General features: G+C 40.8%; 2 protein-coding genes across 11 annotated transcripts in view; both read left to right on the top strand.

Annotated features, from left to right (window-relative positions):
• Positions 1–21,315, top strand: part of bru1 (bruno 1) — a 554,208-nt gene that overhangs the window by 397,326 nt on the left and 135,567 nt on the right. For all 10 annotated transcript variants that reach the window (XM_072299144.1, XM_019042607.2, XM_019042605.2 and 7 more), the window contains 2 exons: positions 8,765–8,847; positions 19,107–19,155. In XM_072299144.1, the coding sequence (XP_072155245.1) occupies positions 8,765–8,847; positions 19,107–19,155 (132 nt within the window). The remainder of the gene's footprint in view (positions 1–8,764; positions 8,848–19,106; positions 19,156–21,315) is intronic.
• Positions 13,742–18,975, top strand: LOC109031213 (uncharacterized). Its single transcript, XM_019042610.2, has 3 exons — positions 13,742–13,963; positions 14,642–14,886; positions 15,725–18,975. Coding segments are annotated over exons 1-3 (543 nt in total). The 5' UTR covers positions 13,742–13,962; the 3' UTR covers positions 16,022–18,975.

The following is a 21,315-nucleotide window of genomic DNA, read 5'->3' as shown; positions in this document are numbered from 1 at the left end:
GGTTCGTTATCGCGAGGGACGCGGCTCGATCCCAATCTGCATATCATAGCTTTTTAACAGTTCATTAAAATAATAAAAACATTTATTTTCTTGTTGCATTCGGATTTTCCCCCCTGGAGGAATTTCAATTAGGAAAATGGGGAAATTAAATCCGCATTAAGTCGTTCTCGTACCCCGTGCCCCCCCCCCCCTCTACTCTCGGTCCCCACCACCATTCGAGCTTGGTTTTCTTTTCCTTCATCCCCCCCTCCCAGCTCCTGACTATCTGTACCCCTTTACGGTGCCCTTACATCGTTACAGTCACGAAGTAATTGCCCCGTCTCTATTAACAAGCATGCGTACTATACTGCCGTGCTAAGGAAAAACGCCGTATGGGCATTCGAGAGTTGCCGAATTTCCTTCGATAAAATGTTTATTTTTGAGGAGAGTTATGAATGTTTTTCCGAGAAATTCGCAAGAACTTTGGATAAAATTGCGAACAAAATTACCTGAAAAATTGGAAGAAAAATACTCACAAGTTTTCTCGAAAATTCTTGATTTACCAACAGATACTTGGCAACGCCTGAAATCTCATACGGCGTTTTTCCTTAGCACGGCAGTATATAATTCACTCGACCTCTGTGTAAAGGTTGGATCCTCATCTGGATTGAACTAAACAGAATAACACCAAATCAAACTGGGGGGGATTGGGAAGTAAGTCAAGCGTACGGTTGAGCTTAACCATCGCTATTTGTATCTTGTGCGTAAATTCAAAATCGAGAGAAAAAACTTCGAATGCGATAGTTGGCCTTAAGCTTATTGGCAGAGTTTGATACTTTTTTTCAAAACAGTTATTTTTTATACAAAGAGACAGAGTTTAAAAGAGAGGGATTAACTTTTGTGGTTCGAATTTTGGAGATGAAGTATACGGAATTAGTTTTCCTTTTTACAGATAGATACTCCTGTGATAGACGCGCGTCGATGACGGCGCAGAGATACAACTATTCGTACTTGATGGATGTCCGTGTTGCATCTCCAAAACTGAAGGCGCGACGGCGCGAGGCGTGAACTCGCAAACACGTCGAGCCGCCCTACAAGTGGTTCTTTTCTGTCAACGAAATCATTTAAGATTGAAATTGAAATTCCCTTATAGTAAATTTCGAACGTAAATATAACTGGTGTGTTTAACAGTATTCAAAAAGACAAACTCATGCGAAAAAAGTAGGAAACAAATAAAAAAAAAAAATGAATAAAAACACAAATAATAAAAAGAAGATTTCTTACAATCATTATGCTGCCATTTTTTTGCTCTTTTGGATAGCATAATGGCTGTAAGAAATCGTCTTTCTATTATATTTACTTTTATTTTTGCTGCCTCTCCAGGCATGTTTAAGTAAGAGCTCATGCGAAATGAATAAAATTTTCTGGTTCATTCTGGAGAAGACGTATTTGATACTTATTTGCCTTTACAGACGGGTCGGTATGCATGCTCCTTTCTAGTGTCTCCTTGCGCTCGGTTCTCTTCTGCTGAATTCTGTCGGCATGAGAATTTTTTAGGATGTGACAGATGGTTCTTTTCAAAAATGTCCAGTGTAGATAGGACTAGTGTGCTCATTGCTCGCAAGTACCTTCCCGTAACTTTCTAAAGTTTACGAAACAGTTGCATTCCCCCGTTCATCTGCCGCGCGTCCTCGTTTTGTCAGGAATTCCCGACTGCGAAACTGACGAAGCGCCCTTTTGCGCGGAGATTCGCCCACAGTGACAGATAAATTATAGGGACAGTGAGGGATAAATTAGGAGAGCGGATGGGCCTTGAAAAGCGGTCGTTCCGAATGCACGAGAAAGAATAGGAGCGCGGTAAACAATTTTCACCGCGGCGCCGCCACCAGATCGAGCCGAGCAACGAACCCGCGCCCGTTCAACGCTCCGATTCGCGGCCGTTGAGTTGGCAAAGGGGCTCCTCGAGCGGCAAGCGGAAAGTTCCGTCCCTTTTGACGTTTTAAACGCCGTGCAAAATTAATGATCACGACAAAGATCTGTTTAGAGTCAGGAAGAAACAATTATACGATTCTCAACCCTTCTTGTTTCCCGGCCCGCGATCCTCCTCCTCCCCCCTCCCTCGTCCCCCTCCCCCTCCCCCACCCCGAGTCCTGCTAACTCGTCGGGAAATACGGTGAAGCACGAGACAGACAAAACTTTCGCGACCCGTGGCATCAAAAATTACGGCGCGGGCCTCTCTTAATAATATAATATTTTTCCGTACAATTATTCAACGCCGAGTTGCCACAACTCGCGGGAAAACATTCGCGGCCTGGGTCTCTCTTGGCTTGAGTCCCTCCGGGTGTTATAGGGTTGAACAGTTGGACGTATTTATGCTAAAAACAGGGTGCTTACCGTACGGAAAAAAGTGCGGATACACTGGAAAAGCACGGATTTCAGAGGGTCAGTACGCAAGTACGGAAAAGGAAAGGATTTTCCGTGAAAAGGTACGGAAATTCGAGATTTTTTAATGAAATCTAAAAAATAGCCTCGGGGGTATGCAATTTCCTGACATAATCCATTTATCAAGTTCCCACTTTGATTCCCCGAGTTTTTCGGTTTATTCCTTTGTAATTCCATCATTCCATTTTCCCAATCTGAAATCAGTTAAAATTGTGTGTCAGGTAAGGAAAAGTAAGGAAAAGGTAAGAAAAATGCAAGAAATTTTAAGGAATGTCAAGAAAATGAATTTTTAGAATATTAGAAATCAGCAAGGAAATTTTAATAACAGGGTACCAGTGGCAGTAGACACCCTGTAAAAAGAACTAGAGACGCTTGCGCAAGATGGGGTGTGACAGTTTGAACTACATTTAAAAAATGTTTAAGTGGGCGTAATTCCTTTTGAGAAAATTGAAAAGTGGGATTTGACATGAAATCAAAAGTAACTAAGCGCCAACTGTCTGCCAACTCATGAACCGTGGACATGTGACAAGAGAGCGGTTGACAGAGCTCATGAGGCAACGAGTCCAATCACCGATCTCCTCGTCGTGCCCACATTCGGTTGTCGCTACTGACGTCACTGGCGCTTTATAAGTCCCATTCATTCTTACGGCCCTCAACTAACTAGCACACCCTTTCTTTCCCACCCATCCCTAGATCTTTTCAACGTATATACGTCAAATTCAAAAATCGGTCATTCAAGTATTACGTTTGTTACTTATGGGTAGAGCAGAGGAGGGCAGAAGAGAGCAGTGGAGGTTAGGAGTCGTAGAGCGCGAGGGAGTGCTGTAAAGCGACTTATATGTATGTATGTGTACTTATAGGTAGGGGTGGGTGGGTCTGAGCCAGGCTTACGGGGTAAGGAGAAACGGCCAGGGCCAGGCTTCTGGTTCATGTAAGTCTCCGTTTTGGAAAAAGAAAATTCTCCAGTAAAAATAATTTCCTCTGCAATGTCTCAGGAATTCGACATTATTTTTCTGGAACGACCACTGTTGTGACCCTATTCTTATCTTATCGTCAACTTCATCCATATCTACAGAAGGGATCGTGTAAGTTTTTTGGAAAGATTATAGTTCATATTCATCAACTGAAATAAATATCTTCTTGTAGAAAATTTGACAATGTTCACACGGCGTTTTCCTGAGCACGCCAGCTCACCACAGCCATCGACAAACCACAAGACTGTTCCGGGGAATAATTAAATTCTGTGCGCCCCCGAGACGATTCCATAGTTTTCGTTTTTGTTTTTTTTTCTTTTCCCCCTCTTATCCCTTTCAAAACTCGTTTCGCAAAGTTCAAAAGCCCACACTGTTAGAAAAAAAGGCGTGAGTTTCACACTTCGGCGGAGAACATACGGAACCAGTTCCGTCCGCGTGAGAATTCCTTGAGTGAAAAATCGAGGGTTGAGTCTAGTCACTTTTAACTGTTGATTCTCATCCTTTCTCCGCCATCGCAGCACGCCGCACGGGATGGTGCTTTCGTCGCCGAGGATTGACTCTAGTCCCGCTTGGGATGATGCTCAACCCGCGAGGATTGATTCTCAACCCGCGGAGGATTGATTCTCAACCCGCGGATGATTGATTTTCAACCCGCGGAGTATTGATTCTCGACCCGCGAGGATTGATTATCAACCCGCGAGGATTGATTCTCAACTCGCGAGGATTAATTCTATTGTGGTATTATTTTGGATGATTTATTTGAAATTATCCAAAGTTCTACTCAAATGAAGAATAGTGAACTGAAAGTGTGTCTCGGCAATCTTTAACCTAGGTTTTGTGAAGTGTTTGTGATTACCAGAAGACCAGAACCCTGCAGCTGTTGCTGAAAACTAAGTTCGAAAAAACTATGAAATATATAGGAAGTGTGCAACGTTGCAAACGGAGATACGTGGTTTCGCACTTTGATTATCGATATGCAGCTCCTGAAAAATCTGTATAATTTCGCATCTCTGTACCCACTGAACATTCGGTTAGACTTTACAAAGAAACTGTAACTTAGGATTTGTAATTGCATCTTTTCTTCCTCAATAAGAATAATAAATTGGACGTATTTCTGCCAGACGGAACTATGTGCATTAAGACATGAGCTCTGAGACCCATAAGAATATATGCATAACAGGGCTCACGTCATAATGCACATAGTTCTGTTTGGCAGAAATTCGTCCAAATATAATCAATTTGAACTTGATAATGCTGATGCGGTTTCTTTCTAATCTTTAACTAGGAGGTTGCAAAAAGCACTAAGATTACGCAGAGCAAGCACTGGAACATGCATTGCAAGGTAAAAAAAAATTGTAAGAGTTCAAATCTGCCTACTTTAAATCGGCTATATAGATGATGATGCAGGATATCATACCTGTTCTCAAGAATTCAAATATGATCTCCTCCTGGGTAGGCTGATCGGTTACGTTTAAAACTATATATTTCATAGTTTCTTCGAACTTAGTTTTCAGCAACAGCTGCATGGTTCTGGTCTTCTGGTAATCACAAACACTTCACAAAACCTGGGTTAAAGATTGCCGAGACGCACTTTCAGTTCACTGTTCTTCATTTGAGTAGAACTTTGGATATAAATCATCCAAAATAATACCACAATGAAATTAAGCTTAATGGCAAATAATCGAGACAAAAACGGATACTTACAGCCACCGACCGCGCTCGCGATTAAACTGGCGCGACGAAATGACCGTTACAAATTCCTTCTAGAAGATCTTCGCTTCCCCTTTCGGAGGGGGAATCGCAGGAACGGAGGGGCCCGTGAACCCCGTGGCATGGATGAGACTCAACCGTTGTGGATTGACACTAAGACCTCAGCGGACGAGCTTGTGAGCTGGAGAAAGAATTTGCTATCTTCAAACCTTTCGGGTTGTTTTTCAACGCTGTAGTGATGTAGCTCAAACTGCAAAGATTGATTCGCATGCCGTCCTAAATTCTCAATCCTTTTCTCACTCCGTAATTCTAACTCCGACTCCGAGATTTTTAACAGTGCAGTTTCGGACGGATTGGATTCCGCGGGATGCCGTGCTCGAAGTCGAATGTATCGAATTGACGGATTCTGTCGGACGCATAATAAAGCTGTTATTCGACTCGGACAAAGGGCACCCCGGGTCGCGCGGCACATTTCGCGAAACTAATCCAGACGCAACCCCCGTTATTTCAACGAAGACACCCTGCGGATGCGCGGTTTCGACTCAGCGCGGTCGTAATTGCCTTTCGGGAAACCTTACCCACCGCACCGGCGACCAATTTTCCAAGAATCCCAGACAGCGTTGCCAAAGCTGGCGAGCAGTCCCCTCGCCACTCGCCTGACTTTCAACGAGATCGCTTGGGGGATGTGTCAACGCCGCTTTCGATGAGTGAAAAGGGTGGAGAGCCCGTTGCCAAACCCCTAATGAGCGAAGGTTTCTTGGAAGCGGGGGCGGGGGCGGTCGGAGTAACGGACACTTTCGCATGCTTTTGCGGTCTTGACGGCGCTCGTTAAAGGAGACCTTCCTGGAGTGACTTTCAAGTGTCCACCGCAAATCGAGGCCGCCTCCTTTCCCCCGTCCTTTCCCAGCCCCCCTCCTCCCTCCCCCTCCCACTCCCAGTCGAGTTTCCGGGTTAATTTAACCGAAATATTGAAGCCTGCGGTTCTCGAGTCCGAGAGCGAGGGTTTCGAAATCAAAATCGAGCTTGTTTCGTCGGATGGCCATCGGGAAATTGTAGCCCCTCTCCGAGACGGTGTTTCGGGGGACTTCTTTATGCCAGAACTGGATTCTCAAAGGGAAAAGTTATAGTTAGATATACTTTTGTAGGTGAATTAGGTAGTGCAACCTAACTTTATCGAGGCAAATCTGGCAATCGGATTTTAAGGTTTCCTTATTTGGACGTATTTATGCTAAAAGGAACTATGTGGAAGTGGAAAGATGGGGTGTGCTCGTGGAAGCTGCGTGAGAAACAATGTAAAAGTGGATATAGTTCCTCTTGAGAAAATGGAAAAGCGAGATTTGATATTGAATCAAAAGGAACTGAGCGCTAACTCGTGAGCCGTGGGCATGTGACAAGAGCCTTGTGAGCTTGTGCACAAGGCATATGAGTTAAAGAATGATGACCTAGTCGTCGTCGCTCTTGTCGCGCCCGGTCCGCACCGCTGATGTCACTAGCGCTTTTAAAGTCCCATTCATTCTTATGGCCCTAGCAATAACGAGCACACCCCATCTTTCCACCTGCACATAGTTCTGTTTGATAGAAGTCCGTCCATATGAGAAAACTGGCAGTGCCCAAATAATGACGTAGTTTCAGGCAAAACAGCCGTAAGTGGCATTATTCTTCCAAAGAACCGATGAACCTGTTTTGTCCAGTAGTTCACGTCTGCGCGTAAAATAGGCAACTGTGACTTGGTCTAAGCCTCAAAACGTCATATTTTAGTCCGTATGTAAAATTCCAGTGACAATATCGAAATGAGAAAATTGAATGAGAAGGAGGTATAACTCGAGGTTACAATTTTTCAAATGAAATGCTACTTTTTTCTTTTGATTCATATTTTCAAATTGTCATTGGTGAATATTTGATTGCATTTCTATCCTTAGAATTTTCGATGAAAAATATACCCTTTATATACATTTTTTTAACTGAAAATTTTCCTTCATTTTCGGAACATATACATTTTGAAAACGTGGCAAATTTTTGTAAAACATTTTCCAAGCGATGGCATTGATATTAATCTCAATGAACCGTTCTTGTGTTGAAAGAAAATATACAAAAATGAATTAAAGTGGGATGAAAAACCAAGAAGCACGCAATGTTTGGTTTCAAATCATTAATGCATCGATCTGTTAGAGTCAAATATGTCCAATTTTGAGCGTTAGGTTGCGCGCAGACTACGCTGCAGCACAGTAAAATCACAAAATACAGAAGAAAAAATTGAAATGCTTTGGAAATCATCACATTAGACATAGAACCACCTTAATATTTACAAAATACGCATCATATTGTTCTTTAATCCATATCTTTTGTTCATTTATTTAAATGAGAAAAGTCCATGCAGAGTGTGCAGACATTTCAAAAGCATGAGTTGAAAAAAGCTGACTCCGTGTGTATAAATATTAGAGCCAAACCCAGCGTGCGGCGTGCTGCCTGCGCGAGACGCGCATTGGCGCCTACAAACCTAAGGGGATACTTCAAGCATTGCGCAATGCTTGAAGTATCCCCTTAGGTTTGTAGGCGCCAGCAGGCCGCGCCGCTCCGTGCCACGGCGCCTCAAGCAGCTATTTCACAACAGAAGTGTTGCAGGGTATCATACGAAATTGAAGGCGCTCAAACATTTTCCACATAGTTCCATTTCACATAAATACGTCCATTTATAACTATAGGGTATCATATTTACAAAAATAAACTGATTTCGGTAGACGCACGAGTCATGTAGACAGTAAGTTGGAAATGCAACCAACCTGCGTTAAAATCCAGAAAATTGGAAATCTCTGTACAGAGGGAAAAAACTCACCGAAGCACAATTTGCCCTCAAAGAGATACGCTGTTTGGTGCTACACTTGTTACGACCACTGAGGAAGGCAACCGCAGACGCGTTTTGGGTCTAATTGGACCCATCATCAGTGCAGCGCAGCCTCTTGAATTTTCTGCTACCAAGCAGTGAAACCAAGTGGAAACTCTCGGTCTGGTTTTCGCGACCACTCCGAACTTGGTAGCAGAAAATTCAGGAGGCTACGCTGCACTGATGATGGGTCCAATTAGATCGCAAAGGCGTCTGCGTGTCTGTATTATGTTTATATGTATATTAATTATAGGTTATTTATTATAGGTTAACGTTCTCTTGAAAAAATGAAACAGGGTTTTGCAATTTGTAACATTGCAATCCATGCACGCGTTTTCCTGGTTTCAGCGTTGTAATATGTGTCTAATTGAGCACTTTGATATATGTAGCTCATAATTTACATCTTCTTTCTACGTCTACTTAAAATTAGGACTCATATAATTCTTTAAGATATCAAAAATGGATCCAGCTAAGCTAAAAATGTGTACTGAATATTTTTTTTTATATACAGGACCTCCTCAAGTGTTCATGGATTGATTTTATTCAGAAGATCGTTATATTTTTTTTTTCATTTTTTTTTTTTTATTGAATAATTTTAAATATATCTTATACTATTTCTGCCTCCTGCAACCATTACCTCTCATGCTCCCCTACCCTTTTCAATATGCAGTCATCGGCCATTAGAGCAAACAATTATAAGAAAATTAAAACTGAATCGTAACTTTGTTTCAACAAAATATTCTGTTTTACTCAATCATTTCGTTTTTCTTTGTTGCAGGGTGTTGTTTTGTGACGTTTTATACGCGGAAAGCGGCGCTGGCGGCGCAAAATGCCCTTCACAATATCAAAACTATGGCAGGGGTGAGTAGTCCAGTTCTTCATACCGCACTATCATAGTATCATATGCTTTTTTGGATTTTGCTTTTTGATAATGCATTGATATGTGTACCCGTTGATTACGCTTTGATCTCCTTCCACATGACGCACAGGAAATCCTGATACTTGATCACTTCTTCAGATAGCAACGAAGAAAAGTGGTGGATTTAGGGTTGTGTGCGATGGCACGAAGACCATTACTTCTTATAAATATTTAAGTATAGTCGCTGAAGATGGTTTGACCTGAAGCAGGTTCATAATTATAGGTGACAAAATGTTTGTACGCAATTTTGCAAGGAACGTCAATATTCCCGCAATTTTTAGGAATTTTGGTTCATTCACACCACTCCCGAAGTCGGTGATATTTTTTAGAGTTGTCGGCAGAGATCTAATTTGAAAAATGCAGTAACTTTGGTCTTTGAAAATCTACCAAAATGATGTGCAAGCGCAAACAAGATGAGTGTGTCTGTTGAAATCCCGACGCGACGACGCGACGACGGCGGAACGGAACGCCTCAGCGTTATACGTGAATCTTGAATACAACTATTCGCACTCGTAGGTTGTCCGGATTGCAGATACACACAGTTGAAGGCGTTTTGGAATTGTTACTATTTGCAACTACCTACCTATGCGCTCCGCGCGTAATTACTAAATGCATATTGCTCTCCATAGTAGCATGGACTGTTGGATTTGAATCTTGCCCACTTCCCCTCCCCCTTCCCAAGTTAAAATTTACAGATTAGGAGTCCTATCGGTTCTTGTTCGGTAAGATTTGATAAAAAATCTTTAAAAATAAAATTGGCCTTGAGACGCAACTTTCATAATGAGGCAAACAGTAAGAGGAAAGGAACGGCAGGAAATGGTTCTGTCAATTTATTCTTCACATTATCCCATGAAACAAGGAATTTTCCAAGAGCAGAAGGCTCAACTAAGTTATCAAAGCCCCTGAAAAATAAACTACTAAATGGACTACATTTTGCAATTTGGACCTATAGATTCTAGCCCGGTTTAAAAACAACGTATGTGCCATTAGTTTTCCTATGCACATAAGTGTTTTTCCAGAAGAGCCAAAATTTATAGTTTCAAATTGCAAAATGCAGTCCAAATGTAACGTATTATTCACTTGAAAAATTCACAGAATACCCAGTGTAAGGATTCTTACTACTAATTTTACAGTTTTGTGTATACCTATTTACATATACCTAATTCATCGAACAATTTATTGGCCAAGAATCGCAATCGATAAATCTCTCGTTATTTCGTCAGCATATTGTCACCCCCCGGCCAAAGTATCGCAAGCGCCATGCGACGTTTCAAAGTGTCCGCCACCACTTTATTTTTTTCCAGAGGAATTGTTAGTTGAATCTGTCTGGAAATTTCACTGAATTTTATCGGCAGCACAAAGAAAATTCAGTCAAATTTTCGGACGCTTTGTTGAAAAATTTCTCTGTAAAAAATAAAAATGGCGGCGGAAATTAAGAAACGTCGCATGACGCTTTCGATACTTTGGCCGGAAGGTGACGAGATCTTAACATAACAACTCGACTTCCGTTTCGGGTTGGCCGAATTTAGGAATGTAGTTTTGACGGATCACAGATCAAGAATTCTGATGCTAACTAAACAGAGGCTGCTTTTGCGAACGCCGGAGGGATTATTCAAACGGCCGGTGCGGCGGGTAATTTAAGGGATGAAGCGGAGCTTTGTGGGAAGTGAGAGGGGGGTTGTAACAGGAGATTTAAGGATTGCTGCAGAAGAAAAGCCCTGAAGTTCGCACATTTGTTGAAGACACCTAGCACTTGTTCCACCGAATACCGAATGCTCACTGCTGAATGTGCAGTTTTACACACTTGAATCACCGTTGCCGAATCTAGTGCCGAATTAATTGTGACCAGCTGCCGAAAGAGGAATCTTCCGCCGAAAAGTTACAAATTAAGGGATTATATGGAAAAAATACAAGGGATAAAATGGATTATCATTTTAATGATTAAATTGTTGATAAATATGTCCGACTTTTTTCAAATGTACATTTTACAATAGTGGAATCGTGTCAATGGCACGGGGGTGGTTAAAGTAGCATTTTTTTATTATAAAATCTTCTTTGAAACATGTCGGACGCTTGTTTTAACCACAAAATTGTTGAATCAGCACATTCATTTTTTTCCGTGTAGGTTAGTGGTTACTAGATAATATGTGATTCTGATTATCTATGATCCGCAGGAAATGTTGTGGCCATTTCTAGATTTCTGATAGTGCTTATCACGTATTGGGGAAACGAAACTAATTTAATGTTCACCGCTGAAAAATATCTAGTACCAGATTTCGCGGATTATACAGAGTGATCCAACAGTTCACACCTGTAACTTTTGAACAATTCGAGACAGGAACGCGAAATTTTGGGAGTTTTCATAGTTTAAAAGGAACTACATTTGGAACTCCTGAAAATAATGGGGGACCACTTATGGAGGGGGCGCGGACCCCAACTTTGTGTTACACGGCAGCCATCCACTTTTGCTTCAACATTAAGAGGACATGAAAGATGCAGAATTACGGGCCAAATCACCAGTTCCTATCTATTATCTTTTCAAAATGGCCGCCAATTAAAGGTCTCTACAAATTTTAACTTTATCGGGCTACCATTTTGGATGGGCAGTAACATCTGATTTCCGTTAAAAAATTCCATTTATTATTCTTTTTCCAGTGACGCATCATGCAATGGGGATGAAGTACCTAAAACAAACTTTAAACTTGGAATCAGCTTCTTAAATTGAATTTTTATTTATGACAACCTCCATTGTCAAATAGACCATTGGAAAGAAAATGAAATATTTTTAGCGGATATCAGAGGTCACTATAAGTATAGCCAATCCAAAATGGTGGTCCGATACAGTCTAAATTTGCAGAATTTTGATTGACCACCATTTTAAAACGGTGATAAATGGAGACTCGCGATTTGGACCAAAATGCACCATTTTTTATGTTCTTTTTATGATTATCACAAGTGGAGCTGCCATTTGAAAAAAATTTTATAGCTACGGGCACTCCGATAATTCCGAGCTTCTATAATTGGACGTATTTATGCTAAAAGGAACCATGTGCATAGGGTTTGCGTGTAACATAGTTCCTTTTAGCATAAATTCGTCCAATTCTGAAAAATCCCACAAGTTAAAGAAAGTAATGGTCTTATTCCGGAGATGAAAGGCAGCTTGTACCCACCTTTCACGCTGTCATTTAGGTTTCCTCTGCCTTTAAGATCGTCCAATCATACATAACTTAGCCAGCCTTTCCGCATTCATCCTCTTGAAATGCTCCGATTACTCGAGTCCTATTTATTTTGGCATCTTGGTCCATTTAGGTATACTTTGAAACTCTAAATTTTCAACCACAACCTATTTCTTTATGCATAAACACGTGTATTTTCCACGTTATATACTTAAAACACCTTTTTAAAATTAAGATTAACTGCTCGACGACCAGTGAATTGATGGACATCGGACTGTTTAGGCCGGAAAAGTTGCATCATTTTGAAGACCTCATTTTCATAGTGGAGGTGACATGATGAAACTTGACAACACGTGAAAAAGGTGTTGCTGAATGATTCAAGCCCTTGGAACTCAGAGAGACGTGCACGGTAGCTGTTACAATTGATTCACTTTGCGCCACTTCCTTTGAGCCAGTCATGTTTCTGCATGCAAGTCTCTCTTTCTAGCTGAATTTACCTCAAAGGCTTGCACATTATTGTTTCTGAATAGTCCGACAGAGTATTCTCATTGTAGGTAAATAATATTTGCCCGGGGAAGGTCGGGTGGCTAAGGTTTTTGTTATTTTTTTTTTAACGGATTGTTTTATTGCCCAGATTGCGAACAGTGAGTCGCCAGTCGCGGTACTGCTGGCTGTAAAAGCAGATCGTTTACTTGCTATGGGAAAAATCATGATGCGCCTTCAATTTCACATGATACTGCGACACGACATATGAGTAGTAATAGTTGCTCGACTTGTCAAGAGGGTGATTTCTTGCGATGTCTGAACTCAATATCGGTTTTAATCTAGGAATTTTACAAATTTTGATTTTTAATTAGCGAGTGAACATTGGGATCCCACACAAACATTCCCACATGTGCAAGGTATATAATACGATTTCTTAGGTCCCACTTTCGAAAACGTCACTCGGTGGATTTTGCTGGAAACGATATAGGTACACGACTTCAGCCAATTTCCATAATTTTCGATACTTTAATGTATTTTTCGGCAGGAATACTGAAATTAAAAGAAGATAGAGCACATGTATCGTTTGGGTGTCAAAGAACGCTCAAGTGCGTTTTAGGAGCGACTTTTATGTACACTGAGGTTGAAGTTAGATTTTTTAAATTTAAAATGCAAGAGATGACAATTTTGGCTTAAAACATAATCTTGGAGCAGCCTACAATTATGCCTTTTGTAGCTTTGATCAAATGTTTGACATCTACGGAGATTAAGTTTCTTTCCTAATTTGCTTCGTCAATTACCCTGCTTATAGTGGTCCACTATTTTCTTACTGAATGAAAAACCGTCGTTCCTTTCAATGGTGCACCGTGAACCTCATTTTTTATCAAGCTATATACCATTTTTGCGCAATGTCTTAGGTTCAATCCCGTTCCAATTCCACAGCTTCGTCCGTTACGTGACTTTCAAAGTGAACCTCTCGCGATCGGTATCGTTGAAAAAACTTTCATTCGTTATTATAGCATTGAACTATATGAAGAAACATCTAATTGCTTTCGCTCAAAAACTCGTATAAAAAACGCGGCCTCGCACACACATAGAATCCCATGAAAGACGTGTAATGTCGAAAATCGTGATAAAATGTGCGCCAAACAGCCAGTTTTTCACCCATCAGGAAACGTAAACGTTCGTTCGATGACGCAGTCCTCCAGTTTTTTAACGCGATTTTGTGGATTTTCTGTGCTTTTTTTATTTTATTTTTACGTGCATGCAGAGTTTCTATGATATGCCTCTTACAGAGCCCCGAGGTTAAATAGGCACACAACAAGTTGCAGTCGGGTTAAATTCTAAGAACATCCTCGTCGAGTCTAGCATGTGTCTGTGTCACTACTATCCGTAAAGAGTGAGTGCATATTCCTCAAGTCATTTTAAAACCGCATTAAATCCATACTTTTTCTCAACCAAATCGCGATGAATTCATATACTGCCGTGCTAAGGAAGAACGCCGTATACATTCGAGAGTTGCCAAATTTCCCTTGATAAATCCTGTATTTTTGACCACATTCTTGCATATTTTTCTTGAAATTTTCAGATATTTTAGATTAAATTGTATACAAAATCGTCTGAAAATTTTGGGAAATAATATTTGCAATTTTCCCAGTAAATTCGGTTTTTATCGGAGGAAACTTGGCAACGTTTGAAGGCTCATACGGCGTTCTTCCTTAGCACGGCAGTATAGAGCTCTACTAATTGTGCTCAGGGTTATAAAGTTGAGTGATAGAACTTTCTGTAATGTATCTTTAATCAAAGAGATCTTGGATGGAGATTGGCGAATCTTGTCCCTGTATCCAGGCAACCTATATCACATAGAATCACCTTGATTTTGTTTTATTTGGTGTGTTTGCCATGCTTGCTCCCTGCATGTTTGCTGTGGTAATTTTTGGTAATATTTGGGAGTAATCAGAGACACCAAGTCTCGAACCGCCATCGCGCAACGCACTATTATGAAGTACTTTTAAACTGAATCTAATCTGATAAGCTATGATCACGATGTCCATGACTCTTTTCTTTTACTTTTAAGTGGTATTGATGCTACTCGTGCTGACGCTACACCTGGCACTATTTGTAACCGATTCTTCAGCGGGAGGCGTATTAGAAAATCCTGGCTACATTGTCCATGATCAGGTGCGAGGGTACTACGCGCTCCAAATAGACGGTGGCCGAATTGTCTATGCCTGGCGAAATAAGCACTTTGGGGGCAAAGCAAAAATCATATTAGAGAGTCTGGATACATACAACGGTCATTGGAGCGACAAAAACTTCAGGGTAAAGATTTCTTCAGCAGTTCTTTAAATAAGGCGAGGAACAACGTATAGCCATAATAGTGTGATTGAAATCAGCAAAAAAATGGCAACTAAAATTGACCAGAGGTAAACAAAAGTGCACCAAGTCGCATTGAGTTCAAATCGAGAGCAAAAGGTTTGTAGTTTCATTCCTCCGTAAGACATATGTCAGGGAAAAGTTCAGCGACTATTTTCTCGTTCAAAATATTTGTACTCGACTTTAAATTTTTGACGGCGTAAATTCCCGCGTAAATTTAGAAAACTTCTTCCAGCCCATTTTTTGTCCAAAATACGATTTGGTGCTCTTCTCATTCAATTCACACAAATTTACTTCAAGCAGCTAGTCTCTGTTTCCCTGAAGCATAGAGTCAGACTTTTTAGCTACAATTGAACCACGTTAAGCAGAAAGGAACCAAGCAAACCATTTCAGCTATTGCCAAATTTAACTGGGTACTTTAAAAGTTTCATCATGAAAACGGTCGTGCGGTTGTGCGCAAATTTCAGTGAATTTTCTGCATTGTAGGTACGAAGCAAATTCCTTAAACTTTTAATAAGAAATCCGTACAAACGTTCTCTGGTAAAAAATTTAATTGCCCATTTAAATTTTGCAATAGCTGATGTGGCTTGGTTCCATTCTGCTAAACACGGTCCAATTTGCCCTATTAATAATGTTGCGGACTTATGAATTGAAACTCTTTTAAGGCTGGCAACAGCGTTGGCAAACTTTAAATCGTTTTTCTCGAATTTGTGATTTTTTGCCCTCAAGCTTTCAATAGAATTGAATTACTATAAAGTTGTATTGCATCACCTCTTAATTGCAGTCATACAAGCCAAAGGACGAAAAACCCAAGACAAAGACTACTCGAACTTGGTGGGGCAAAAAGATCACCAAGGTAACTGTAAAACGTATTGGGAAAGTCGGTGTTGACAAAGCAATAGAGTGGGCAACGTCACAGAAGGAACTCTACTACTCCTCCTCTCGTTGCCACAGCCTGCACTACGTGGACTACTTCGTTTACGGGACTACTTTCGGAGCCTGGTACACTCCGTGGTACCTCCCCGCATGCAAGGAGTGCCCTGTCCATGAGAGGCTGTATCCTGAAAAGAGAAGCCCGTGAACAGCCCAATGGCGGATCTAGGGGGACCATGGTGGAATGCCCCCCCCCCCCCCGGGCCAAAATAATGGGGTTATGAGAAGGGTAAAAGGAGGGAGAGAAAAAAATTGCTTCTAAAAATTTACTGAAATGGTGACAAAACAGATTTTCAGAACTATTCAACCAAGTTTACTAAACCAAAGGTTGTATGCTAAAACTGCTTAAAATTCGATCTGAGAGGGGGTATATTTTTGAAAATTTTCGGGCTCAGACCCGGACTCCCGTTACTTTGGGGAGGGGGGGGGGTGATTTTTTTTATGTGCTCGATGTGAGTTTTGTGCGATCTCAATCTATTCACTTGGATGCATCTGGCCCATTTCAATGACCATATTAATATAAACTCTGTAAACTCCACTTCTTAAACTCTATTTTGCAAAGACATTGATAGACCTCGCAAAAAGACTAAAACAAATGACTCAATATATGTCTAGAGAAATGTTTGCCTTTTGAAGAATTTCAGTGCAGAAACGTTGTGCTGTTCGTGATGGGTTGTGCCATTTTTCCTGTTCATGAAAATACCTTCTCTCTTAGTTTTAGATAAAATTAAAAAAACGAGACGGAGACTGAGTTTGCAGAAAAAAGAGTTTACTTCAATGCAATTAGTCACATAATTTTTTCCAATTCTACATCGTAAGTTCTTTTTTTCTCTCTGAAATATGGAGATTGGTTTATGAAGTCAGGATTTATCGTGTTATTCCTAAATGTGTTGAACTAATTCCTCTCATGATCATCAAGTTCATCAGTTACGTCTAGAACAGAGTGTACTTGCACCTTGTGTTACGTTTATTTAATTCAGAGTTTTCCCCAACGAATACGTAGTGTCTCTTTAGAGGCATCTCACGGAATTGAAGGCGCTTTTTGTTTCAACAAGAAAGCAAGCACGAATCTGCACGAACTTAGAGCCCAAGATATTCATTCACCTTTTGTTATTTCTGCTGAAGCCACAGACATTCAATTCCGAATCCATTTTAATTTGTAACCAATGCTCCTGAAAGGATGCAGGAAATTAGGAATAACCTGGTGAAAAAGAAAATGAATTTATGTAATAAATGTAGGCACACAAAGTGAGGAAACATGTAAAATGTGTTTCATTTTTTCAATTTATTTAATATGTAAACGTAAATTTGGATTTACGCTCATGCTCACATAAAATATCCTTCTTTTCTCCTCCCAGTCATCGCAACTTCACATGAAAAATTGTATCTTACATGCACATCAGTTAAATCTTCATTTCTTTAATAAACATTGGAAATACACATTTTTCCATTTTCAAAACATTAAATTTCATAACTCCAACACTTTTTGTTCTTTTCATTTCCTGATTCCCGAGTAGCAGTTTTCAACGGAAAAATCGCTATATTTTGAAATTTAATTGCAATTTTTCGCGATTTTTTAGCGATCAAATCGCGAGGATCATCAACATCGAAGCGAATTACCCCCGATCTTGCTGCAGTTTTATTTCTATAAATTCAAAATTATATCTCAACTTATCACAATTTTTTGTCCGATAATATTGCGATGAATCGCTTTTCATGAAATCGCGAATTTACTGCAAACGTGTATGACGAAATCGCAAGTTATTGCAATTTATCCCATAATATTGCAATAAATCGACGATCATAAAATCGTGATACCTTCTTCGATCAAATCGTAACGTATCGCGATCTTATGTACGTGGGTTGTGTCCTAGCTAAGGGCTTTAATGACTGTCATAAACGAGTAGAAATTCAGCACCGAAATAAAACAATATCGCAACTTCTTCCTTTTCCTCTCACGTTTTTTTGAACCCCCAACTCACCGATGAGGAGTCCGAAATATGATATTTTTTGTCCTGTAGTAGTGAGTCTTTGGTCAGGTAACATCTTGATGGTTGAATTATTAGAGAACCCAGTATCTTTATAAAGCAGACTAACAATAGGATTGCATTTTGAAATAGGGAAGCACAATCTCTGGCTTTTCCATAAAATCATCTTTTTGCATAGGGAAACCAATGACATATATGATGTTCCTAAAATGAGCCAGAAATAGTGGTTTCTTATTGCAAAATGTGGTCCAAGTCTCCCACTTGAGCGAATCGATTGTTAAAAATGTAAACCCTGTTATCAGTGGGCTTATATAAATTTCATGTATTTAGGTAAGTCTCGAAGCATTTAAACATTTCTAGCTAAACATTTAATTCATTTGGACTGCATTTTTCCTCAATAGATGTATTTGTTGAAAAAACGTTGCCATAATAAATTGTAACTGTAGGATTTTAGTGGCTACATTAAACTGCATAAGCTACAGTCAACTGACAAGACACCTCAGTTCCAACTGAAACATTTCTTTTAAAAAAAAAAACCCTAGCGTCGAAAATATTTGAGTTTTGTTTCTTGCATCAATTACGACTTCCAAGGTTCGGGAGTTTTTGCGCTTGTGCTCTTTTAAATCTAAACGTTTGAATTCGGTCGAGCTGTGTTTGCTTAACTGCCCGTAAACGATCCCCAGTTGATCAAACAAACGATCTCTCTAAGCAGCAACACTTTTCACCTTGCTCATGCTTTGTAGGTCCTCGGTTCGTACTTCATTTCCAACCTCAAACGTTTGAAAAACCAGTCAAGATAATTATTTATGAAGCATTCCGACAATTTTAAATAAATCCAGTCTCGCTGGTCACGGAATCGTATTTTGATTTGTGTGGATTAGCTAAAAAAAAATATCTGTCTCGACAGCAACTCTCTACGTTCAGTATTGACCGAGATATCGCGCTTTGAAAAATTCGGTTTATGACATCATTCATCGCGGTAGTGACACCCTTGGTTTCTTCCACCTTCCTTTGATCGGTCATTGATACATGCATATTTGCTTTTGGTTACTCGACCTAAAACTCGGATGAAAGCAGGGTAGAAGAAACTTTTCAAAGATACAAGAATTGAAAATTACTGACCGGGCCTATCAAAGCTCATGTTCTTGAACACTCCTAATTTCACACACATGATTGCAAGGCGTGTAATCACTGCGATTGTCTTTTAATGTTTCTTAATCTGAACGCATGTTTCCTCTGTTTCAGATGCACCATCCGATCCAAATGAAACCGGCGGATACGGAAAATAGAGTCGGTAAGTGGAAAGGATTTTTGCTCTTAAATGTACATCATACATAATGAGGACAATCTTGCATTTGGACGTATTTATACTAAAACTTTTTAGCCTAAAAGGAACTATGCGCAAGTGGAAATATGGGGTGTGCTCGTGGAAGCTGGACAAGAAACAATGTGGTCAGTGGATATGGTTCCTCTTGAGAAAATGGAAAAGCGGAATTTGACATTAAATCAAAAGGAATGAAGCGCTAACTCGTGAGCCGTGGGCATGTGCAAGAGCCTTGTGGACAGGGCTCATGAGTTAAAGCCGAGCAAGAGCGAAAACGGGGACGGCTTCGTTGCCGCTGACGTCACTGTCGCTTTATATTTCCCATTCATTCTTATGGCCCGACCACTAACGAGCACACCCCATCGTCCCACTTGCACATGGTTCCATTTGGCATAAATACGTCCAATGTATTAATTGGCCTTATTGATTTTGTAAGTTTTTTACCAAGAGATATTTACGTAACATTGGCACTAACCACCCCCCCCCCCCACCCACCTTGGTAACGTATGCTCATGAACGCACCCTTACGGTAGAGATATCTTTTTCAAAGCCAATACCTGGATCTAGCAACATTTCCGTCACTAGTTCCATCAGGTTCACCTTTCTCATTTGGACAGAGTTCATCAGAAAGGAACCGACCTACATTAAGTTCAAACTGAGATTAAGACGTTTGAAGAAGTTCATTGCAGAAAATAAACTTTACTCTTTTTTCACAAACAAATTACTTCTTTTCGACTTTCAGATTTTTGCAGGAGAAAATTAACGACTATTGGAACTCAAAAACATTCTTAACTCAATTTTTTCAAAAATCCAGTTGGTTCCTTTCTGATAAACTCAGTTCATCTTTTGAGTGTGGACCACATTGTAAATCTAGGATAGTGCTCAAGAAGAACTATATCAGAACGACTATAGACTATATATAACTATAGAGAGGAACTATATGAAAGCGAGATGATGCGAGCGTGCCTCTCTCGGTAACTCGAGCATGACTCATGCGGGATAATGAGGCTGCAATTTTAAGTTGGCAGCCCTCATTGGAGCGGCAGCGGCCTGGCTCCCGGCTCCACTTGGATCTCGGGCGGGCGCGGCGCGGCGGCGTGGCGTGGCGTGCGTGGCATTTCCCCGGAGTTTTCCACGCAAAAGCCGCGCGTAGGGGACCGGAAGACCGGGGGGACCTCGCACCGCGGGCCCATTCGCGCTCCCCTCACTTGTCGAGTGATATTTTTATTTCCGATCGCTCGACGTGCGAACCCGCTTGTCCGGACTCCAACCGCTGAATGTCACATGCCGGGCCGCGGGGCCGGATTGTCCCGCAAAGAGACATTTTCACCAGTTGTAGCAAAACATTGTGGGGCCTTCCATAAAATTTCTTCATGCTTCTCTTTTCGATTTTTTGACCCCCTCGGGGTTGCCACAGTCAGGGAAAACCGGGAAATGTCGGGAAATTTTAAAAAGTCAGAGAAAACCGGAAATGTCAGGGAACATGACGAAAATGACGAAAATGTCAGAGAATATTTATTAAGTCACCTTCATTTGCTTTCTAGAATGGGTTTGAGGTTTCGAACAACAAATTTTGTCTGAAAACCATTTTTAATTATGCCTTCTTAACCATCCGTCACATCTTCAATTGTCAGGGAATTTCGCCAAAATGTGTCAGGGAAATCAGGAAATGTCAGGGAATTTGATTTTCTAAATTCTGTGGCAACCCTGTCCCTTGCATGCACACTGAAAAAGAAAACTCCGGCCGTGGAAGCCGTACTTACGGGCTATATAGACATACCGTCCGCGTTCCAGGCTCAGAGGCCGAAAGTTCCGGGCTTAGCACCCGGAGCAATCAAAGCTACGACTCTTGCACTTGGAAGTTTCGGCATCTGAGCCCGAAACGGACGGTATGTCTTTACAGCCCGTAACTTTTTTTTAGTCCCTCCAGAACCCCCTTACCACCAAGTACCTGACGTCATTTACGGACGGCCCCCCGGGGAAACAGTTCTCGAGTTATGACGCAGCAGTGAAACCCCCTCTCATTAACACATTGATAGAGCTGAAGCTCATGCACACAATCTTCCCATACAGGCTTGTGACGTACGAATCGAATAAGCCACAAACAACACGTCATTTTTACGGGCATGT

This window comes from Bemisia tabaci, chromosome 4, assembly GCF_918797505.1.
Source record: "Bemisia tabaci chromosome 4, PGI_BMITA_v3".
NCBI lineage: Eukaryota > Metazoa > Arthropoda > Insecta > Hemiptera > Aleyrodidae > Bemisia > Bemisia tabaci.
The sequence above is the reverse complement of the archived record's forward strand: the minus strand, read 5'-3'. Positions and strand labels throughout refer to the sequence as shown.

What these genes read in the sequence shown, in the direction of transcription:
- LOC109031213 (XM_019042610.2), top strand. An exon ending in GGAGCGACAAAAACTTCAGG is followed by an intron (nt 14,887 to 15,724) that starts GTAAAGATTTCT and finishes TCTTAATTGCAG; the next exon opens with TCATACAAGCCAAAGGACGA.